The 21,592-nt window shown below is 38.7% G+C and overlaps 2 protein-coding genes across 4 annotated transcripts in view; one reads left to right on the top strand and one right to left on the bottom strand.

The window, feature by feature from the left end:
• Positions 1-21,592, top strand: part of CDase (neutral ceramidase) — a 101,466-nt gene that overhangs the window by 26,097 nt on the left and 53,777 nt on the right. The gene's annotated exons all lie outside the window — the stretch shown is intronic.
• uif (sushi, von Willebrand factor type A, EGF and pentraxin domain-containing protein uif) overlaps positions 1-21,592 on the bottom strand; it is a 46,684-nt gene that overhangs the window by 18,748 nt on the left and 6,344 nt on the right. The window contains exons 1-3 of one of the 2 annotated variants that reach the window (XM_086917259.1): positions 19,370-19,817; positions 4,676-4,751; positions 2,139-2,175 (exon numbers count right to left, since the gene is read on the bottom strand). In XM_086917259.1, the coding sequence (XP_086773385.1) occupies positions 2,139-2,175; positions 4,676-4,747 (109 nt within the window). In that variant the 5' untranslated portion in view covers positions 4,748-4,751; positions 19,370-19,817. Of the gene's footprint in view, positions 1-2,138; positions 2,176-4,675; positions 4,752-19,369; positions 19,818-21,592 lie in introns of those variants that run through there. The other variant, XM_086917258.1, reaches the window with a different exon arrangement.

Here is a 21,592-nt window from a genome sequence, read left to right as displayed (position 1 = left end):
ATATATAAATAATGATAAATCTCATGGGGTAAACAATGCTTAAGCAATAAAGGATCGATGATCGCAAACTCGATCGATATACAGTGTATCTATGATAACTTTGGCGCGGGTTCGAATGCAGGAAACGCGGTTAACCGGTGACCCGTACAGACAGTGACGGACACAACGACCTCGATCGTTTTTAATACCACACGGCACACGAGAGTCAAAGGTAGGTCTGTGGGTAAGCGGGTAACACATTGTAGGGGAGAATCGAAGACGAGTCGGAACGAGTTTCTCGCAAAGAATACGTTGTCCTGATTATTTTATTCCTGTATTTTTAATACAGGTTCTTTTTTATCGTTATTTCTTATCAAAGAGTTTAGGATCATAGAATATCGAGTATATTGAGATTCTTTCATTCAAGTCTGAGTCTCTGCGCGCACACAATCGATACAACCTGCGTTGAACTCACCGGCACAAACACGCGATCGCGGCCTTCCTTTCTTTTAAAAGGTCAAACGGCCATGTATGTGCCTTGTATGCGGCTCTCCTCGCGCCCATTAGCATTTCTCGATCGAACCAACGCGCGCAGAATATTTTCTTCTAATATTAAAACGTCCCTTCCCCTTTTCCCAATCATCTGCGACGAAGTATTCTGCGGCGTGACAATCTCGAGGAAGAATCGCAAGTTATTTTGATGCAACTTGTTGCACTTCTTTTAACGCGCGAGAAAGAAATTCATATTAGATATTACAATTCTATTATATCTAAAATTTATCAATTGTCAAATGTTACAATTTTTAATTAAACCGATCGATTTCTTACTTTTTCCTCAAGTCAAAGAAAAATCGTTCCTGATCATTGTTCCCCTTTCTTATTTGTTACAAATAAAATAGCGTTTATAAATACCACGATCGAGGTACAATCATGCAAAATGATTCTCAATGATTCTCCATGCTTCGTTTCTTCCATCTTCTAAAAGATAAAAATTCATCCTACACATACATGTTATTCGAATGAAAAAAAAGAAAAAAAAAAAGTAAGATTCTAATGGGAAATAAAAAAAAAAGTAAAACGAACCGTGTGTCGAATAAATCACGCGAGGGACAATGAGGATAAGAGTTCGGCCATTCGTACACACTTCGTTGCTCCACTTTTCCTTGTTACTGGCAGCGCAATTAAGTAGGTTGCGCGTATGACGCTACTTGATCGTTTAACCGTGTTCCCCGACGTTTCGATCGAAGCCGGACCTGAGGCCGGCTACGAATCAACAGCTTTCGGATGCGAAAACAACTCTTTCCTAACCCGTTAAGGGGAGGTTCGAGAAGCCTTGGAACCACGCTCGATAACTTCGAAGCCGACTCGCCTGCGGATCTTTGCAGAAAATAAAACCTTTGTCCAAGGTGGAAAGGATTAAGGATTAAGGATTGACGAGATAAAATTATAATTCGTATCGAAGGATATACATATAATCTTTGCAACTTTCTTTTTTTTTTAACCTTCGCTCGTGAAGTTTATGACTCGTGACTTTGTTTTTCTTCTTTAGTATACTGCCAGTTATTGGAATATTTAATTATCGTAAATTAAACGAATTTCGAGGATTATTCATATATTTTTTTTTCAAACTTCAATTATCAATTTTCAAGATTCAAATAATAGAATGATCTGCTCGATATGGCTGTTTTAATTTTAATTCTTTTCTCGTTGATGATAATACTTTAAATAAATAAAATGGGAAAAGGTAGGAACAAATTTCCTTTTTCGAATATTTATAACGACTAAGAATTGTATAATTTTTATTCTTTTTCGAAGAAGAAGTTGAAATTCGTGTTGTTAAAAAAAAACTGAAAGCTTCTCCAATTCAGCTTCGTTCGCATTATATTAAAAATACAAACTTTCTATTCGTGGAATAGCGCATCTGTGCTTTCTTAAGATGAAAGAGAAATTCTAGCGAATTCCTGGACCAAACGGCGGACAATGGGGAGCCGCCTTAAAGCGTTTTAAAGCATGACCTCGGTCCACGAGTTTAGCAGTCTACCTGGCCGGATACCAGGGACCACCAGGTGCGACCTTTTCAAGGCAACCCGATGGTCCCGCCCTCGGCCCAGTATTACCTGCTTCGATTCGCCTCGAAAACGTATTTCCAAGTTACTCACCGTTCGGACAGGTGAAGACGTTCGTGGTAGGAACAACCTGTAACAAAAAAACGTGGAAAACGCGTTAGAAACGATTTTACGACGCTGTGACTCTCTTTCATGCTGGTTCAGTGTGACAAGAAATTTGTAAACAATTCGCGCTGTCCGATTTTTCCGTAGAGGAATCCTTTTTTTCTCTTCAAGAGAAACTTGTCCACGAAAAAAGTAATTGACTCGATTTATTAATTTTTTATGCACGGAATAAAATAGAATTCCGTTTGTTTTAAGGGATGAAAACGATTGTTCCTCGAAGGGTCAACGAACAATTGTTTCCAATGAATGAAATAATAGACAGTCGTGAAGTGAATCGATCAGAGGTAACTTTTTATTTAGAAATTTGTTTAGACAACAGTTGAGGAGCGGGGTTTGTATGTAAATGGGGAAATATCCAGAGAATCGTTTCTCGTTCACCCCATTCCCACCAATAATTAATTACAACGTAACAATATCGACGCGCATCGTACAGATTTCTCTATCAGAATTTAAAAAGAAGAAAATAATATTTCACACGAGTCGTCGAGTCCTAGCGACTTCGCTACGATTCCGCTTCGAGGACGTTTACGGTTGAGAACGTGGGATTTAAGTTTCGAATCGGAGGAGCACGGAAGAGCGCGGGAAACGCGAGTTACGTCGATTGCATAAAAGAAACGAGGATGGTTCAACGCTGCCACGTGACACTTGGAGGAAAGTTCTCTTATTCAATCTTACCTTTTAAGAGGATTTATTTTTTAAAATTTTTCTAAATTTGTTACCCTTCCAAAGTTTTAAATAGTTTATTTTTTTTTTTAAAGGTTTCGAAGATTTTTTTTTAAAATTTCAAATTTCATTCGAATCGATGGGTATCTTTGTAGTTTCGAAAAATGTTTCGAATCGTTCAATAAAATAGAGATCAAGGACTCTTTCCAAATGCTCAAAGTATTTTCACACCGATTCTGAGAAATGCCGAATCGTTGCTCGTTGAACAAGAAAAAACGTGGCCGAACTTAAAATAAACAAATTTTTGACTCTTCTTGACTCTTCTCATCGACCGGATCAAACGGATCTACGGATGATCTCGAATGATGCGGATCGGAGATAGGGCAGCATTGTTATTCCGCACACGGGTGAAAGTGAACGAGGCCAATCCAGATCTTTGTTTTGCGTTCATCCTCACGCCAGAAAGCGTGGACGCATGCGTGGAACAGGAGAGCCTGGGCTCCTCGTGAGTTTTCTTCGCGTACCAGAATATCAGTGACATAACGGTGTGCTGCATTCCGAGGAGAGGTGCTCGTGAGAGGAGAAACGGAGGCCGATGGAATTCCACGCGAACTAACCGATTACTGGTATCCAGTATGCCGAAGGATCTTTGTACCACTTTCATGCAATAAATAAATATATATCTTATTTTGTATCCCAACAGAAGCGTAGAAGTGTAATTGGTTGGATTTTATTTCGATCGTTTCAAACTTTGAAAATTTTGAAATATCTTCCAATACTTTATATAGTTTGTGATAGAAAATTGCGGGATCTATGTGTGCACGAATCATGACTCGAAGCAAATTGCCAGAGAAGAGCAGAGTATTATCGAACAGTGAACCTAACCTCAAACGAAACGAATAAAATAGGATTGATTTCGAACTTTGAATATCTCTGAACCACCGAAAACCGTTATGGAATTGAAGAGAGAGCTCGTTCAATCACTTTTCTCGAGAAAAATGCTAAATGAAATGTTCTTTTTTAACTTTAAGAAGATTAGAAGCAGAAAAAAAGAGAACGATATTTCTCGTTGACACTTCCTATATATCGAAAAATATTGCAACGGTTGGTAAGACTGGTCGCACGTCGAATAGGGCACACGCGTGTATGCTTACCTACACGCGGGCTGAAATTCACTTTCACCTCTCACACACGCCACACATTGCACGTCCCGGGCAAACGGCCAAGCAATGGTGGCGACTCCCGTGGACCCCGTCAATTACTTCGTAATCCTTGGCTCAATTTCTCGAAGAGAATCTTGCCGCATCGAGATCATATTTTCCATCCGAGAGAAATCTCGATTACTCTTTGCGTGTCGACGAACAGTTCTCGGATTATACCACTTCGGATATAACATACCTCGTATTACGATTTTTATATTGGATTGGATAACGCTAGATCGTTATGCATTTAGAGAAATTTAAAAATAGGATTGAATAAATTCTCTAATTTTTGGGTTATTACTTCGTTTTTCGAGTCAGAATTATTCGATCCTTTCGCGATATTTGTTTCGAGAGAAATTAATGCAAACTGTCGTGATCAATTCTAAAATTTCATAGATCTGAATTCTATCGTGAAACGATCGAAACGTTTATTCGTGAAGAGACTGAACGGAATCGAAATGATTCGGACTGAAACTCGAGTGAAAAAAGATAGGAACGGTAAATTTTCGACCCGATTTCAATGGAAAAAAGGCATGCGGCAAACAATGCTGGCCGCGATGTCATCGAAAAACTATAACGGAATAATAATCGGCCGCTCACCTGGGACTCCGTTAGCTGAAGATGGCACAAGAGGACGGCGACCCACACGGCCGCCAATTCTCTTATCAGCATATTCCTGCAACAGAGAAGAAAAGAGTCTCGTTTCAACAGGCTGTTGTTCGTTAACATCGGTCGTTCGTTAACATCTGGTTAAAGAGAACACGAAGTGGGAGGGGAGGGGAGGAAAGGAGGGACGAGTGTTTGAACAGCGATGTGTGGCACGAGGACTTGTGCAAAGACCTTGACACTTTCGAAATACATTGTGAACGATGCTTGTCGGCAAAGTTGAATACAAAGGTGTTTTATTATTTCCTTCTTTCTCGAATTCATCTGCGTTCAATTAATTTTACATAACCTGTTTTTCCTAACCTAATTATCAATGACATTCGACACGGTTCTATCGTTACACGCTCCTTCCATTATGCAGATCTACAATTTTTCGATCGAAATTCAATTGATCGATGTCGAATACCTCGTATCGAATAATTTTCCACTCTCTTTTGAATGGAGTTTTTTTTATGGGATATGAAGATAGCGAGGATCAAAGGGGAGGAATAATTAGAGAAAGTGAAACCGTTTCGAAGAACGTAGCGATCTTTCCATTGTCCATGAAAGGATAACTTATTCAAGAGATGTTAAAGAGATGTGAAAACTGGTAAATAAATTTGGTAAGAAAAATTTCTCGATACTTTTTCATTTCGTTTCGATCGAATCAATACGATCGATGTGAAAACTTCTTCAACGGTTAATATTATTAACGCGGTGTTTAACGATGCTTATCGCATGCCTACGAAATATGCGGAAGACAAAGTTGATCTATGTATAGGGTATACACCGGTTCCCATAAAATTCCTTACGGTTTCTGCGGCTGAATTGTGGCACACCAGTTTGCATACCTTACCGCGTAACCGAGAAGCGTGATAAATCTTCGTGGACATCGAGTTATTATTTAATGACGTTGCACTGTACCGGTCACTCTCCAATAAAGAGATTACGTCGCTTATCTCGATGATTTTTTTCGAATACCCTCCATCTGTTCCAAATAAAAATTCTCTTCGTGAAACAAGAAAGAATCGAAAAAACGATTTATCAGCCATCTCTTAATCAACAAAAACGAAGCTTCCCTCTTTACGATTCCACTTTGATTCAAAATCAAAATCAGCTCGAACAGCTTAAAATGGGAAAATAAAATTCATCGTCATTACCATCAAAATCAAAATCACCAAAATGACCAAAACTACGATCATTCCTCATTCGAGGTCCAATATATAATCATTCGAAGAAAAAATAGGAAAAATACGAAAACCTCGAGAGACGGAATCCTCCGGAAACACGTTTCCATCGGACCCCTCCAAGAACGAAGCAAACGAAGCGCGACGGAGGAGGCCAACGACTTCGATTTCCCCGTTGAATCCGCCACGTGAACGGCGCGTTGGTCGCCGAGTTATATACGCACACACTGCCCGTTGGGAACCGTTATACAGCCACCGATAATCGGCAGAGTCGCGGCGAGGCGAAGGTGGCAGAAGCGTTTGACTCGGCCAGATTACGCCGCAAGCGTAATCGTAATCCCCGCCGCGGCCAGCCTAGACGATCCACGCTTCCTGTCGATCGCGGCTAACGGGTCTTCCACTCGACATGTTCGATCCAACCTTCGCTCGGGATAGATGAATAAAATGTGAATTAGAAATGGCGACCCAATTACGATACAAAGTTTCGTATCGAGAGTGGGAAACAATCGGCGGTTGCTGGTTCCTTCCTAGCTGGTACCGTTATCGTCGTTTTCTGCATTCGTTTCCGTTTTGATTAAAATTTGTCCGCGAATGGACGAAGTTTGAAGGTATGGATAGACGTTTCAGGAGGAATCAATGGAATTGAGTATTATCGGAATTTTAGAGAGATTTGATTAATCGTTGTTGTGGAATTTGGAAAATTGGGTCTAAGTGAGTAGAGAATTTTTTTTTTTTTAGTAATGTGAAAAATGATTCATTGGTTGAAAGTATGGATATTTTTCGGGCGGTTAAATAAAAATGTTAAAATTTTTTAAACGCATGTTATAATATTCGATGGCATATCTCGATGAATTATTTTTAGATCAAATAGATATATCGCGGAATAGAATTTTATAAGATAATTATTCAGCGAATATTTGTTCAATTACTCTCTTTTCCTGCTTCTTAAAAGAGAGGAGGAACGTTTTTTCCTGCGAGATTTATTAATTAGTTTCTTTTCGAAATCTCTTGCCTAGTTTCGGTACAAGTAAAAGTATTTTTACAATCTGCCTTTTTCCCAATATTCGTTAAAAAGTTGGAGATGAATGAACGAGGCTCAAACTTTTTTTTTTTTTTTGAAGTGGAAGTGTTTTATCCTTAACTTGGAGCGACGAGAATATTAATATTCTCGGCAAATAGAAAAGACGGTGACGAGATAAATTAACATGCTTTCACGAATTTTTTCAAAGTTTCTATTTATACATTCGTGTACGAGGATATTCTTACGTAGGAACTTAAATAATTAATTCTATTCATCGGATTATTTTACTCACGTTTAACAAACGTTAATTAAATTTATATTATAGTTCAGTCGTACGAATATATGATTAAATCCACTTATCCGAATTTAGACTTCATTTACTCGAGCGAGAAGTTAAAAATAAGGAATATAATTGGAGGATTTCTACGAATTTGCCCAGTTATATAAACTGTATACTTCTCATTAAGTTTATTTAATTGCTTCCATCTTCATCGTCTTTATCTCCATCTCGCTTATAATTTAATAAGTGAACTTTGATATTTTTGTATACCAAGTTTTTTTTCCCAATTATTTATTTCAGTCTTCATCATCCAAAGATGATCGAATAAATTAATATAAAGTTACCTATGCAGTATCTTTTCTTATTGTTATATAAGATTACATTATGTAAATAGCATAGTTCCATCAATATTCAATAGTCTCAATATTCCAAACTCTAACTTCGATTCGTCCATAAAAAAAAATTTAAGTTAAAAGTTAAGTCGACGTTAACTTTCAACAAAAATTATCCGCACATGTTTCATCATTACATAAAACGGACGATATCGTTCAATAACTCATCACGAGAAGCATTCGAAAACCTGTTTACCAAATCCTTCCTAATCCACGGATTATTCAATTATTTCTCATCGACAATATTCAACTCCTTGCTTTTTCATAAATTGCATTTACTCGATCGTATTATTCAACAATTCTGGCGATATCGAGAAGCTTCGAAAACCTGTTACACAAGTTACCAAATCTTTCAATTTACGAACTATCCCACAATCTCAATATTCCACAAATGGTTAAGGTTAACTTTCGACGAAAACTATCCACGCGTGTTTCATCGCGTAAAATAAATTTCCACGATACTCGAAAAACCTGTTACAATCTTTGCCAAATCTTTCTATTTACGAATTGTATCCATAACCTCAATCGGCAATGCTCAACCACGATTCCACAAACTGGTTAACTTTCGACGAAAAGCGTGTTTTATTGCATAAAGCAAATTTCCACGATAATTATTCAATAACTCATCATCGAGAGGCTTTATTGAGAACAGGCTCGTTACACGAGTTACCAAGCATCTCGAAACCACGGTAAGACAAGAAATCCGGACGTTTGCACGTGCACGCACGCAGGGTACGCGCGACGAGTTTGCTGCTAATTGCGAGCGCGCGAGTGACGCAATCGGTCGGTGAGAAGCGCGACGCACACCCACGTCTCGTGGAAACCCGGCGAGCGAAACTTTGTTATTATTTCGCTCGAGAATAGTTGATCGTCGCGCCGGTAGAAGCGCGCCTTTATGCAACGCTCCATTGTTCATCGCGATTGCGAAGACGAGGCGTGTAATTGGCCGAGCAGATGTTTGGAAACTTTTCTGGGCTACGATACGTCGATGGGAGCAAGGGCGTATGGCGTATATTTATTCTTATAGGATGCTTCTTTGACGACGATGTTGATGTTATTAATTGTTTCAGCAACATCGCGTTATTATTATTAATTGGTTCGTCGAGTTAATTGTTTTGCATTATATGGCGTGTATAATTTTGTAGTTATTTCGTGTTAATGGAAAAAAAAAATATATGGAGGATATTTTTCGTTTGATGCTTTCGAAAAATAGCAGTAGCAGTTTATAGAGTAGAAAAAGAGGAAAACTCGAGGGAGCAATCAGAGTATATCAAATTAAAAACGTTCCTCTTCGTGTTGTTGCTCCTTCCGCCGTACGAATTACCCTCGATTTACAAAGTAACTCGTTACACTCGTTTATCAATTTGCGTATAAATTCGCAGCCGGAAGAATTTAATTTATCGCAATTAGGAAATCGAGGGATTATCAAACGAAACTGATGAAAGAGACAAAACTGAGTAACTCGACGAAACCAGTAGAAAACTAGGTATGGAGAATCGAATCGTTCCGCAACAGAGGAAATTTCGACACATCCTGAGAAATCTTTCGTTGTACAATTCATAATAATAAAAGAAACATCAACCGAGGTATCGTTGTAAAAGCTAATTAAGTCGAAAATGCTTTGGTTCATGGCTCGAATTAGAATAATCGCAGGTAGATTGCAAGGTGGCCGACAAAAAAAGACAAACTGGAGGGAAACCAGGCGGCTGTAGGTCAGTACTAGAAAGTATTCGGATTTCCTGGTTCACGGCACGAAACGGCGCGTGTAAAAACCGAGCAGCCAATCTCTCGGTGTGAAACTACGTGCACGCGTAGTTCGTGTGATTATACGTGATTCGAAACGATGATATTTGTGAATGATGCAAAGAGAAGTGAGGAAACGAAGGAAAATAAAAACGAAATTGCGAGAATGCTTGGCCGCCATTTCGGTCGGTCGAAGGTTTAGAACGAAGTCGTTCGAGATGAAATAGGATTACTTGTTTATTAAAGGAAATTTTAAATTTTCTTTCGACATCTTTTCACGATCGAAACGTGGTTAACAAACACGAGATTAAATTCATTAAATAGAATTAGGTTTGTAGGTTGGTTTTTATTCGCAAAAATTCAATGAGAATTCAGTGGAGAATTCTAGAGTTCGATTCGAAAATGGATCTAACTTAAAAATTACAATTTTGAGACTTAATTGACCTTCTTAAAAAAAGAAGAAATGAAAAATTCCATTTTCTATTCATCGCAAGGAGATAATTGAGATCTTAACTGGTAAGATCCGTTCCAGAAAATTATTCTCTTCGTGCAACTCGATCATCACGTTAAAACATCAGATAGTTTGAGCCGTTTATCGATTCGAAGCCGTTTGCCATATCGTAACTGCATCCTGCGGGGAAATTTATCTCTTCACCTCTGCGGAATATGCTATGTCGAATAACGGTTTCAACGTAACCAGGAAGTTCTGTTAAAACGGTAATTACGATGATACTGGAAACATACTTTCTAACTGGATCCAAGGCGATATAGTTTTAACAGCTGTTACGTCAGCATGAATTAACTTTGCAATTTGCATTCAACTGAGTGCACGAACAGAGTCCAATTATATTATTTTCATCGTTGAATCATTCGCACAATCTGAATAGAGGATATATGCGTGTAGAATACAATCGATAAGCGTTTCATATGCAGTTTTTTAATTAATATATTACGAGTATCGATATCTAACGATGCAAATCTTTCAATTTGAGATATTAATCGAATTGTTAAAAAAATTGTTCGATTAATATGGTATAATGCAACATTTTTAGTGCAATTAATATAACTTGAATTTTAGATTCTCTCGAGATACTTTAGATTGCTCGTTCTATACGATATAATAATTTATACAACGAGCTAAATCGTATTAAATTATTCCTTGCGAGAATGCAAACATTCGAGAATCGATCCAAATTATTATCCATCTATAATCAACAGTTTGTTCGAGCATCAAAGTTTCGCTTGTACAAATTGAACGAACATAAATTTATTTCTAAAGGAAAGATGTTCTTAAACAATTGGCACAGAAATGTCGTCGAACTTTAGAAAAGTTACGAGTGTCACAGGACGCGGTTAGTATCGTCCAACGACCACTTCCGCCGCCTTAGATGGACTTTCGCGGCGACTTCCGTCCTGAGACCAAATTGGTAATCGATACCAAAGGCTTCTCGATTCGAAGCACGAAGACGCTGACCTTCGTCGCGGGTTTTATGTAACCCGTTGCAGGTAATGATGAACGTCGATTCGAAATTCTAATGGAATTACTTATAGAACGTTTTTTATATTTCAAGATTATTTTTTTTACATATATAATCTTGATCTTCTTAATCTTCATCTTTCATTTTTATTGTAAATATCGTTAAAATAATAAAAGTTAATTTTTTATTAGATTTGTGACAGGAATCGATATACACAGTTACACTTGTAATAAATGAGTATGATCAATATTTCATTAATAAACTTTCTAGAAAAGTGAAATTGGCAGAAATTGGCGGTTCATTCGTGAATTGGCAATAAAATTGTTCTACTCTATTTTTCTAAGAAAAAAAAAAAAAAAGAAAAAAGTTCCAGTCGACTTTTACTTTTTTTTTTCTTTTTCGCGAAAAATAAGCATAGGAACAAGGCGAAACTTTTACTCGGGATACTTAAATTAACTCTTTCTCTACTACCTTTTCATCCACTTTTTCCTCGCAGTAAAGACCGCTCTTATTGTATTATATAAATAATTGCATTCCTCGGACGAGTAATCACGCAATTTCGCCTTCCCTTCCACCGATCCACCTCGCGTACGGATCATTTCTTGGCTAACCGGTGAAATCAACGTTAAACGTATCTAACCGATACATTTTAGTGGCCGCGAAAGCACTCGACACACAATTAAAATCTCGTTTCTGCAACGAGCGGATGGTTTCTTAATTTCATTCTCCCACGGGTGAACGAGCAACCGACAAAAGGAAGGCGTCTATCTGTTCACTTTCGTTCGCGGATATTGGCGAACCTCATCGACGTGTATTGCTTGCATATCGATTCGCTCGACCACAGATTATATATCGAATACTTGGGACAATTTATTATTTCTATTATTCTGTCATTGATCTTTCTTTCTTAACTTTCCCTGTTTCTCATCTTTTGTCATTTATTTTGTTACTCAAGATTAGCTATATACTTTGCTTCTTTAATTTCTAAATTAAAATAAGGTGCCACAGCTTTTTCTTAACCTTCCGTCATTTCATTTCCGCGAAAGTAAATATAGTTGTACGGAATAATAAAGTTTCGATTAATCGTTTAATAAACGAGATATTTTATTTTGGAATAGAATAGATTTAAAGGTGTTTGTTGTAAGAAAATTCCTTCAAATTCCATATTTTTCTCTTATATTGTACTTTGACTCACCTCAGATTCTATTAAATTTAGAGGAACAAATAATCGAACGCTTCGTCACGGATGGAGAGCTTGATTTGACCACCTTCGAATAATCAACAACAACTCCAATCTTTCAGCTCAACTTTTCCAATAAATTCCACGAAGAAATTTTATTTTCCCATTTTATTTGTAAAACGTTTCGATTCGTCATCTAAAACCTAAAAAGATTATTCCAATTGAACGACTCCTTGATCATTAAACTTTTTTTTTTTTTTTTATTAATCATGCCGGTCGAGTGTGTTGTCCCGTTAACCGTTGAACGACCACGAGGATCAGTCGACGATGACCGGAAATTAGATCACATCCTCGACGACGCGTGCAGGATTTTTCGACGAAAGGGCAACGCGTGCATCGCGTTTATGGTGCAACGATGCGAGGTAATTGGGTCACGCGTCGTCGGCTCATTCATCGAATGAAGACGAACGGGGCATCGTATCGATTGCAGTTTTCATTTCTCGCGTGTTACGAAGTAATAAGAGAATTTATAATTTATAATTATAGTTAGTTTCTTCGAATTCAATGAACTTTTCTCTCTCTCTCTCTCTCTCAATTTATATTTTTATTATCTTAATTTTTACATAGTCAGTTCGATTCAGCGTCTCGTCTTGGCGATTCTTATTCCACTCTTAGCCTCGACACAAGCTACGTTTCATTTATCCATTCATGCAATTTGGAAATATCAGGAAAAGAGTGTCTTTTTTGAAATGTAAATGCAGAGACAATTTCAATTTCTATTTTAAACGTCTCGCAACCAGTTTCCGCAATTGTCAAGCGATGCATCGACAATGTGTCACGTGTTTAGCGCATGCTTCGAAGCTATATATATATATCATATACATACGCTTTTAAGATCACAAATCGCCTTGTGAATTATTCGACTATAGCCAATCCGAAACAACTTTCGATAAAATTCTTGACGAAGAAAGGAATCAAGATCGAAATCTCGCCGTTCCCTTTTAACGCATAATTTCACGAATCGAGAGAATGGAAATTTGCAGGTGTCGGACGTTGGACAGGGGGGGGTTTAAGTTTTCGTTGCGGACGTTTTCAGCCACGTTCTTGTGGGAATGGAACGGCAGGAGGAAGTTGGAGAGCCGCCTTTGTTGCGAGGGGAGCCCTCTTCTTACCCTATCCACGTTACAGACGCGTTCACGAGCGTGCGTTTAATTTCGCGTTGCGCAGCCCGGCCCGACATCTCACGCGAAGCTTTCTCGTTAAAAGCAATTTCGACTGGAAGAATCGAGCCACGGCTTTTACTTCTCTTCGCTTCCTGTTCGTGAATTCGAGCCCTATTCATTCGGAGAAAAATAATAACTTTCATTCAGAACGAGATTTCAATTTAACACGAATATTCTTATTATTGATCGAAAAATTTTCCCCGTCCTCGCATCTCGTCACTTTTCCTTTCCGAAAATTGGAATTCTCCGTTTGCAATACTCGTCGCTGCCAACCGGCAATGCAAATATCCAACGATGAGGAAAGAATCGAGCTCAGAAATCCAACACGCTCGACATTCTCCAAGCCCCTTTCGTCATCCGGATTGTGCAAGCGCATTCCTAGTTCCTTCCAAACCCACGTTGTACATCGAAGGAAAGAGCAACAGGTGAATTAGTCTCCTCGAATAAATCTAGAAGAGACTATCGATTCTTCCAATTTTATTCTATTCTACAAAACTTACACCTAAAATTTCCTCATCATTTTAAGACAAAAGTGCTTTATTTACTTTCAATTCCAATCATTCTGGTCCTCCAGAATTAAGATTTAATGCTTCGAAAGCAAGAATACCAGTCGAGCTAATCGCCATTCCAAGTTGGATAAATTCCGATTAATTATCGACGTTCCATCAGTTGCTCGATTTTCCTTTTCCTATATATATATATATACATACACTGAACACTCTACCGTTAACGCCATTAATATTCCACTCATTAGCCGAACGAGTTCGACGAGCGTGATTATCGTGGCGCTGGCAACGAGCAGGGACGAGGCAAGTCCTCAAGGACAATACGTTAGGAAGCAAACGATTCGAGATATCTCGCTCCCTAATGAGAGACGCCCCTCCACGTTGGAGGACGTTGAAATTTACCGTTGGACAAAGTGTACAATACATAGATGGATCGAGGTTCGAACCTTCGTCGCATTTTTATTCGCAATGAGTTTATCCTCCTTCTATTTTTATTAAACACGGCTTAGTGGTTAATGCTTGGCGAAATTCGTGCCTTCGTTTGGGAGAGGAGGGGAAGGAAAACGTTGAAAATATTCGCCTCGTTAAAGAGGATGATCTCTTGATATGAAACAAACGAAGATAAAAGTAGGGGAAGTTGCAAAATTGAATTGCGTCTGAAATATACGTCTGTCTGATAATATTTAATTAAATTAAATGTACCCTTTAATCTGATATAATAATTAATTAATATATATTTTTTTGATCTGAATCTGCATGATAATGCAACGTAAGGAAGAAAAATTTATTCTTCCTCGAATTTATTCCAATTTATTATCTACCATCTGTAATTCTAATTCTAAAAGGAAGACACACTCTTGTTTACTCTAAAAATTACCTTTTCAAATACCACGGGCATCAGTATACCAAGAAATTACCAAGTTTTTTGTATTTATTATGATTCGTTGGATTGATAACATCGTGTTGCTCGACAACCACGTGGAGAGCAATGGAGAGATTTACTTGTATTGCTCGTTTGAAACGTCGAGAAAACATAGTGTAAAATATATATATATATATAAGAGGGTACGGCTAGGTGAATGCCAAGCATATAAGGGGTGTGCCTGTGCGTCGAGATGCGGTTTGACCGCATTGCAACATTATCTCCTGTGCTATTTCGTAACTCTCTGCCTTTTGAGTTTCCGTTTCTGTTCCAACGAGACTTTCCCCCCCCCCCCTCGTTTCGAACGCTCGTTTCCCGCCTTTAACGAAGCCGTCATTTATTTCGAACATAATCGAACATTAACCTGCGTGGAATATTTGCGATTAGATCGCCTTATCCCACGCTTAAATTAAAGAATTTCTGTTATAACCATTCTATGTTTCGCTAAATATTTTCAATTTTCACTTTCGAGAGATAGAAAATATGGCCGATAGAATCATTTATAAAGGGAAATTTCTCTCTCAAATCTTATTCGAAACGCGACGATCATCCTCTTCGTATTTTTAATTTTTTTAAAATTCTCTCGAAAATTTCTTTCTTTCTCGAGAAGAGAAGTCTCGTCCAGTAATTCACTTCGAATCGTTCCAATTTCGAGACAGGATAAATAGCCATCAATTTCTTGTTCCGATCGTTGGTTGGAGAGGCTTGGAAATATTAGACGCGCAACTTTTCTCCCGTCTCGAAGCGACGAATTTATGAATTTACTGCACAGTCGGTGCAGTTAGTAGGCTTGATAAATAGTCTGCATATTACGGTAGCGCGCAGGGCGTGGTCATAGTTGCATGACTCCGTGAAATATCTGTATCCATCGTATTGGAAAATGTTTAACGAACGTTGAAAAATCGTTGCAACGAGAAAGCTGCGGTGAAAATTTCGAATTTTACCTTCTCTCTCTCTCTCTCTCTGGAATTAATCGCTTCAACATTTTTGCAAATATTTTTATAAATAAACCTGCTTGAAATAACAGTAGTCAAGTTTTTATTCGAAAGTATATTAAAGCTAATATAGATGTAATAAAATATTTAAATACGCATTAAATTAAAACCGTCGTTCGTTAAACGGCAAAATTACCATCTCTCTGGCCACCGATTACACGCGTAAACACCGATGGCTAGCAAGAGGAGGCGGCGAAACATGGAGCGTAACGTTGCCCCGGAACACGATTCGAAATTTGTTACGCGATTGGAATGTCTTAGGACGATGGTAGTTGTCAGAAGGTAACGGTACCTTAACCAAGTTACGCCTCGGCTCGCGTGAATTTGTTGTTAAGTCACGATCCACGCTGCGCTCCGTTGAATTTTGTTGTCGCGTTCTAGTTAGATCCGATCGTACGTAACATCTTTCCCTGCTTGCCATTATTCAACCATTTAAATGGAATCTCGTTTGATTCAATTTTGCGGAGCAGCATCGATCTCGATCGAAATAATAATTCGTTTCGAGTTTAATAACAATGCGATGATAATATGTTAGAAGAGAATTATGTGAAAAATTAAAGGGAAAAGACTTTTAACTTGATTATTGGTTAATTTTTTTTTTTTTTTTTTTTATATTTCTTATACACAAGATTCGTACGATTAATAACGCAATATAATCGAGTACTTTGATCTACCACTGTGATACTGCTATCATTGAATTAACATACAAGGCATGTGGGATAAAAGTGTGCGTTAATTTCGAATCTATACTCGGATTGAAACGCAGAGCGATTCATCATTAACAATTTCTAAACAAGTAGCCTTTGCTCCAACCCAAATTCTTCCCCTTGTTCTTACATCCGAATATTAATCAGCAGCATTTTAATAACCCGGTTACCTCTTGGAAAACGAATCCCAATTATATCTCACGTTCCAATAATTAACACCGAGGCGAACGAAACCTATTTCAATATCTCTCCGTTGTAATTATTAACAACAATTACCACCTTGCCATTCACTTAATCCGGCGCAAAATTCGTGTTCCACTCTAGATCCTCCTCTGGAAGAGGAAGTCCCTAGAAAGAAAATTTCATTCGAAGAAACAGATCGGTGTCAAACGGTTCAACGAAACAAATAGAGGTGCCATTAAACGTCCACCCACGCATTCGTCGAACGTAACCAACGACTGGTGTATAAAACCTAACCTAAAAACAGTATAAACTTTCCTCTCGCCATTCGTGTAACAGCCAATCCGGACTCGAAGTGAACAGAACCGGACAATCGAATGCTGGATTTTACAACGTTCTTCGTGCATATTTTTACGCGCCCATCATCATCGAATGAAATAAGAGGAATATCGAGGTTAGGGTGTTGTCTCATCTCAATTCAAATTTTCATTTATTTATCCATTAATCCACGCGGTGGAAATGAACGAATGAATTGAGGTTTTTCACTCGTCCATCATTATTATTTTATATACGATGGAAAAACGAGTGTTAAAAATTATACGATTGCAAGAAAGTGAAACTTCGCCAAGATGTGGAAAATTGTGTAAAATTGATTTGTCAAATTGGAAATTTTTATGGAACAGATATTCGACATTTTGGGGAAAAAGTTAAATGAAATTAGATCGCGCTTACTCGAAACTGTAACGATTTAAAAATATTTAAATTACTCGAAACGAATAAGAGGTAAATCTCTATGACACTTTATGATTTTATTATGAGGATAAAATGGACATTTTTTGCATTTTTCATAGTTTAAAAATTGTATTTCGACCAATATAAATTGAAATTGCCAGAGTTACTGGAGTATAAGCAACAGCATGAGTAACTTTTCAGTACAAAGTAAAAAGAGAGCAAGAGGAAACGGAGGAATGCAAATTACGAAGAAACGGTTCAAACAACCTTTCCATTCCATGGAGTGCCAGAGATTCTTTTTTTTTTTTTTTCCTCCCCTCCCCTCTTTTTCTATTAAGCAAATTGTAGACGATTTCCTTAATTTTCATACAGCCTTTATTGCGGTATCGATATAACCGATTCACGTGGTCAAGGAACGTGGAACCTCCACGGCCACTCTCGGATTTCGTCGTCCAGGGAACGAAGCTTTCTCTTCCATCAATTCACCTCCGCCATTCTTGCGCGACTTGCCACGGAATTTCCTCTTAAGGACGAAAATTGTGGCTGCAATTGTTCTCCTTGTTTCGAGGAAATCTATTGAGGAAGCCTTTTAGAAGAAATTCCAATTAGGTATCTCGATGACAGTCAATCGAAGTTTATTTATAACGAATTATGTCTCTCTTCCATGTTCGTGGATTATTATTTTATTTTTCAATTTTTTCAACTTCCTCCTCTTTCCTGAAAATTATTAGACGGATCCTAATAGTTTTTCTATACCTCTATTCTTTTTCACGGATAATTGTTCGACGAAAAATTGCTAAGAGTAACATTTTCTCGTAGGAAAATTTTTTTTTAAATGAAAAATCGCCGGTCTTGGTGCGCGACAAGGCGCAGGTAGCATCGCGGGAGATTTAATCTCGAACTCCAGGCTTCCGTTTCCACATTTTACGTAGCCACGCGTCGATGTATGCGACAGTTCAGTGGGCAGAACGAAAATCGCGCAGAAAGAAGGAGAGGAGGATACCGTTCCTTCATTCTCTACCCTCGAAATAGAACAAAACGAGGCGTCTGAAAATTCCTTTTCTTCCTTTTTTTATCATCATCGATTCGCGAAATTTTTTTTTTCGAACGACGTTGAAAAACAAATCCTTGAAAATTGTATTATCGTTTCCAAAAAGTTTTGGAATTTTTCTTTTGGAATTCTACTTTTCTTCTTCTTCTTCTTCTTCTTCTTCTTCTTCTTCTTCTCACAAAAGAGAACGATCGGAATTATTCAGAAGAATTTTCATTTTTTTTTTTTTTTTTTTTTTTTTTTTTACGTTTTCGAGAGTTTAGAAGAATTGGAAGAATCAATTTCAATTTGAGATAGTCTTTCAGTTTCAGAAAAAACTCTCGACCCAGAGATATTATTCTTTCGCATTTAAAATTTAAATGTGTGCGTTACTTCTCTCCACCTGTTAATTATTTCATTCTCGTTACTCTTGAAAGTTACAATCTTTTATTCCTGTGTAAAGTAAAAGTAAAAATATCTTACGTTGCAAAAAAGATTCTTGTTGTAATTACAATTCTCAATTATCGTGGAAAAATTTCCCCTTTCGTTCGAAAATTGCAAAATCTACCACAATTTTCATTATCTCCGCCGCAACACTTCGAATTTCAAACAAACAAGACATCAAACCACGCTCACTCGCCTCGATTTAACCAACATCGGAAACATCCTCCCTCTCGTGTTTCTCCTCTAACATCCATCCAGAACGAACCATATTGCAGCACGATCGAGACTCAGACATAGAAACCGTATACCATTAGCGTCTATCTAACTCGCCCAAGCCTGACCACTTTACTCTCCGTCTAATCCAACGAAACGCTCGAACAAAAATTATCCACCGACCTCGTTAACTTACCCTCGAATGAATATCTATCTAATTTCAAACTTAACCAATTTTCAAACCTCCCTCATACCGATCAACCAATTTTTTTTACTCTCAAACAAAATTCTCAAACATTCCCTCCGAACAGAGACAGAGAAAGAGAGACGTGCGCGAAAAAGAAAATTCTCACGACGGATCCCTGAACGATCCCCCCCCCCCCAAAAAAAAAACCTTAATCCAAAACCTTACTTACTTTGTTTGTTGCTGCTCTCCTACGTTCCACGCCACGATCCCTGTCCTGGGTACATGTACACGGCACAGAAAAAGGTCCCCGCGCGAGTCGACGACAATTCACTGCACAAAACGGCTCGAGCCTCGAGTCCACGCTGTTGCAAACCAAACCTCCTAATACCACAAGTGCGCGCGCGCGAAAGAAGAAGAAGAAGAAGAAAAAAGGAAAAAGTATCTCGAAAGTACGATTTGTTCGGGCGGCACAACGTGTCGACGCACGAGACGATACACGCGTCGAGGATCGAAAGGGGGGAAGGAAAAGGATAACGGATAATAACGATGAAATTGTAATAGGCGAGCGGATTGGATTCAGGGTCACGGAGCTCCTTCCCTCCGGCCCACCGGTTCGAGACTGAGGAGCCCGGCTCTCTCTCTCTCCAGGTGAACGGCGCGAGTTACCTGAGTAAGAGGCTTCTCTCCTCGAGAAGACACGCCGATAGGCGGAACGAGGAGAGGGAAGGAAGCAGACGTAGGCGAGTCGGAGAAGGTGGAGGAGAAGCGGACTCGGGTTGACTCGTGGCGTCAACGGAGACGGCCGAGCTCCGCTCACCTCCTTGTTTGTTTATCAACGATGAAATTGTGCAGGGTTGCGCCTCTGATGCGTTTCCTACGCGTCTCGCATCGTGGATCCTCGCTCGACCTTCGTCGTCGAGTTCCAGGATTTTTGGAAAGAATGAATACGAAGAATCGAGTCTGTGTGGACGAGAGATAAGATTTTCTTTTCGACTGGATCGATCTCGATCGAAGCCGTGATAAGAGATTTCGACGCTCGCGCAGGAGAGGTCGTTCGGTGAATTCGATGCGTGGTCGCGTGATGAGCTCAAGAAATTTGATAGAAGCAGCCACGAACGAGCCGATTAATTTATCGTTCAACAGCTTAACCCTTTGCGGCTGACTCTCGCTCACTACTTTGTTTGGAAAAATTCAATAGATTCGTATATACTTTATAAAATCACAACAGAGAGAAGAACAGAGAGGAGAAAACCTTAGTTCGGCAATTGATTTTCGTCATTTCACGCGTGCTTCGACTTCCGCCTAAATGGAAACATTCTAACAGAGGTTAGAGGATCTGCTCTCGAAGAAATAACAAAAGACATCAAACGACACACTATTGTGATACTTGTCCCGAAAAGGCGGGCATGCGTCTCGGCAATTGTTACGTGAAATATCATACAAAGCAAAATTACGAAGATTAAGAAATTATCTTCGTAAAGATACGCTAAATATTAAAATATAAAAGTTTTATGCGTGCAATCATTTCAAGTTAGAGTTGCTGATTAGTCCGCGCGGAAACGGCCTCGAGTGGTTAAAGTAACTTTGCTTTTTATTAATCACCTGCTCTTTCAACGTGCCAATCTCTCTCCCTATTCGACTCGAACGATTTCGAGAAAGAGATTGTCCCGCCATTCCTTCCCGATAAGCTAAGCTAACTGTTCGATGCCACTGTTCAATTTTTCATCGCCCATTTCACGTCTCGTTGGCATTCGAGGTGGAGCGAACGATCGTGACAGTTCCGTTTCGCCTATGCGAAATAGCGATCGTCGTTGCACGTAGGGGCGACGTCATGAACAAGCCGCGACGTTAATTTCCGACCGGCCGCGGCAAACACCCGAGATCGCGAGAAGCACATCCGCCAAGACTAATTGCATAACGGGCAGCCGATTTTTCGAACGACCGATTTAAGCGATGTACGAATGTAATACGCTCGGTCGAAATCTTGAAGAAAGTGTGCCTTCAAAGTGGAACGAGGATTATCAAAGTTTTTTCGACATCTATTTGAAAAACGAGCAAAATTTTTCTACCAATTGAATACTTTAAATTGGCCGTTTTCGAGTAGTGGAAATTGATAACAAGTAAAATTTGGAATATACATATATATTGGCGAGTAGTTTTACTTTCTCTCTGCGGATATATATATGTATATATGGAATAATGAAATTACAATCGAACTCGAGCAAATGAAACTGACTTTCTTTCTTTCTCCACGAATAAAATCCACAAATTTATTCTCACGATAAATTTCCTGTAGAACCTGCGTAACAGTTTCTCATAGAGGATTCAATTCATTTAACCTCCTCCAGCTGGAGGTTGTTCCAGTTAAATTGTTGTAACCGTTGTATTTTTCAGGTGGACGAACCGGCGTCCATGGGAGGCGGTATTAATTCGAGATCGAGGTGAACTGGTC

The sequence above is a fragment of the Apis florea genome, unplaced genomic scaffold (genome assembly GCF_048593485.1).
Source record: "Apis florea isolate Af1SG1 unplaced genomic scaffold, ASM4859348v1 contig_2201_pilon, whole genome shotgun sequence".
Taxonomy (NCBI): Eukaryota; Metazoa; Arthropoda; class Insecta; order Hymenoptera; family Apidae; genus Apis; species Apis florea.
This window is presented reverse-complemented; position numbering and strand designations above follow the sequence as displayed.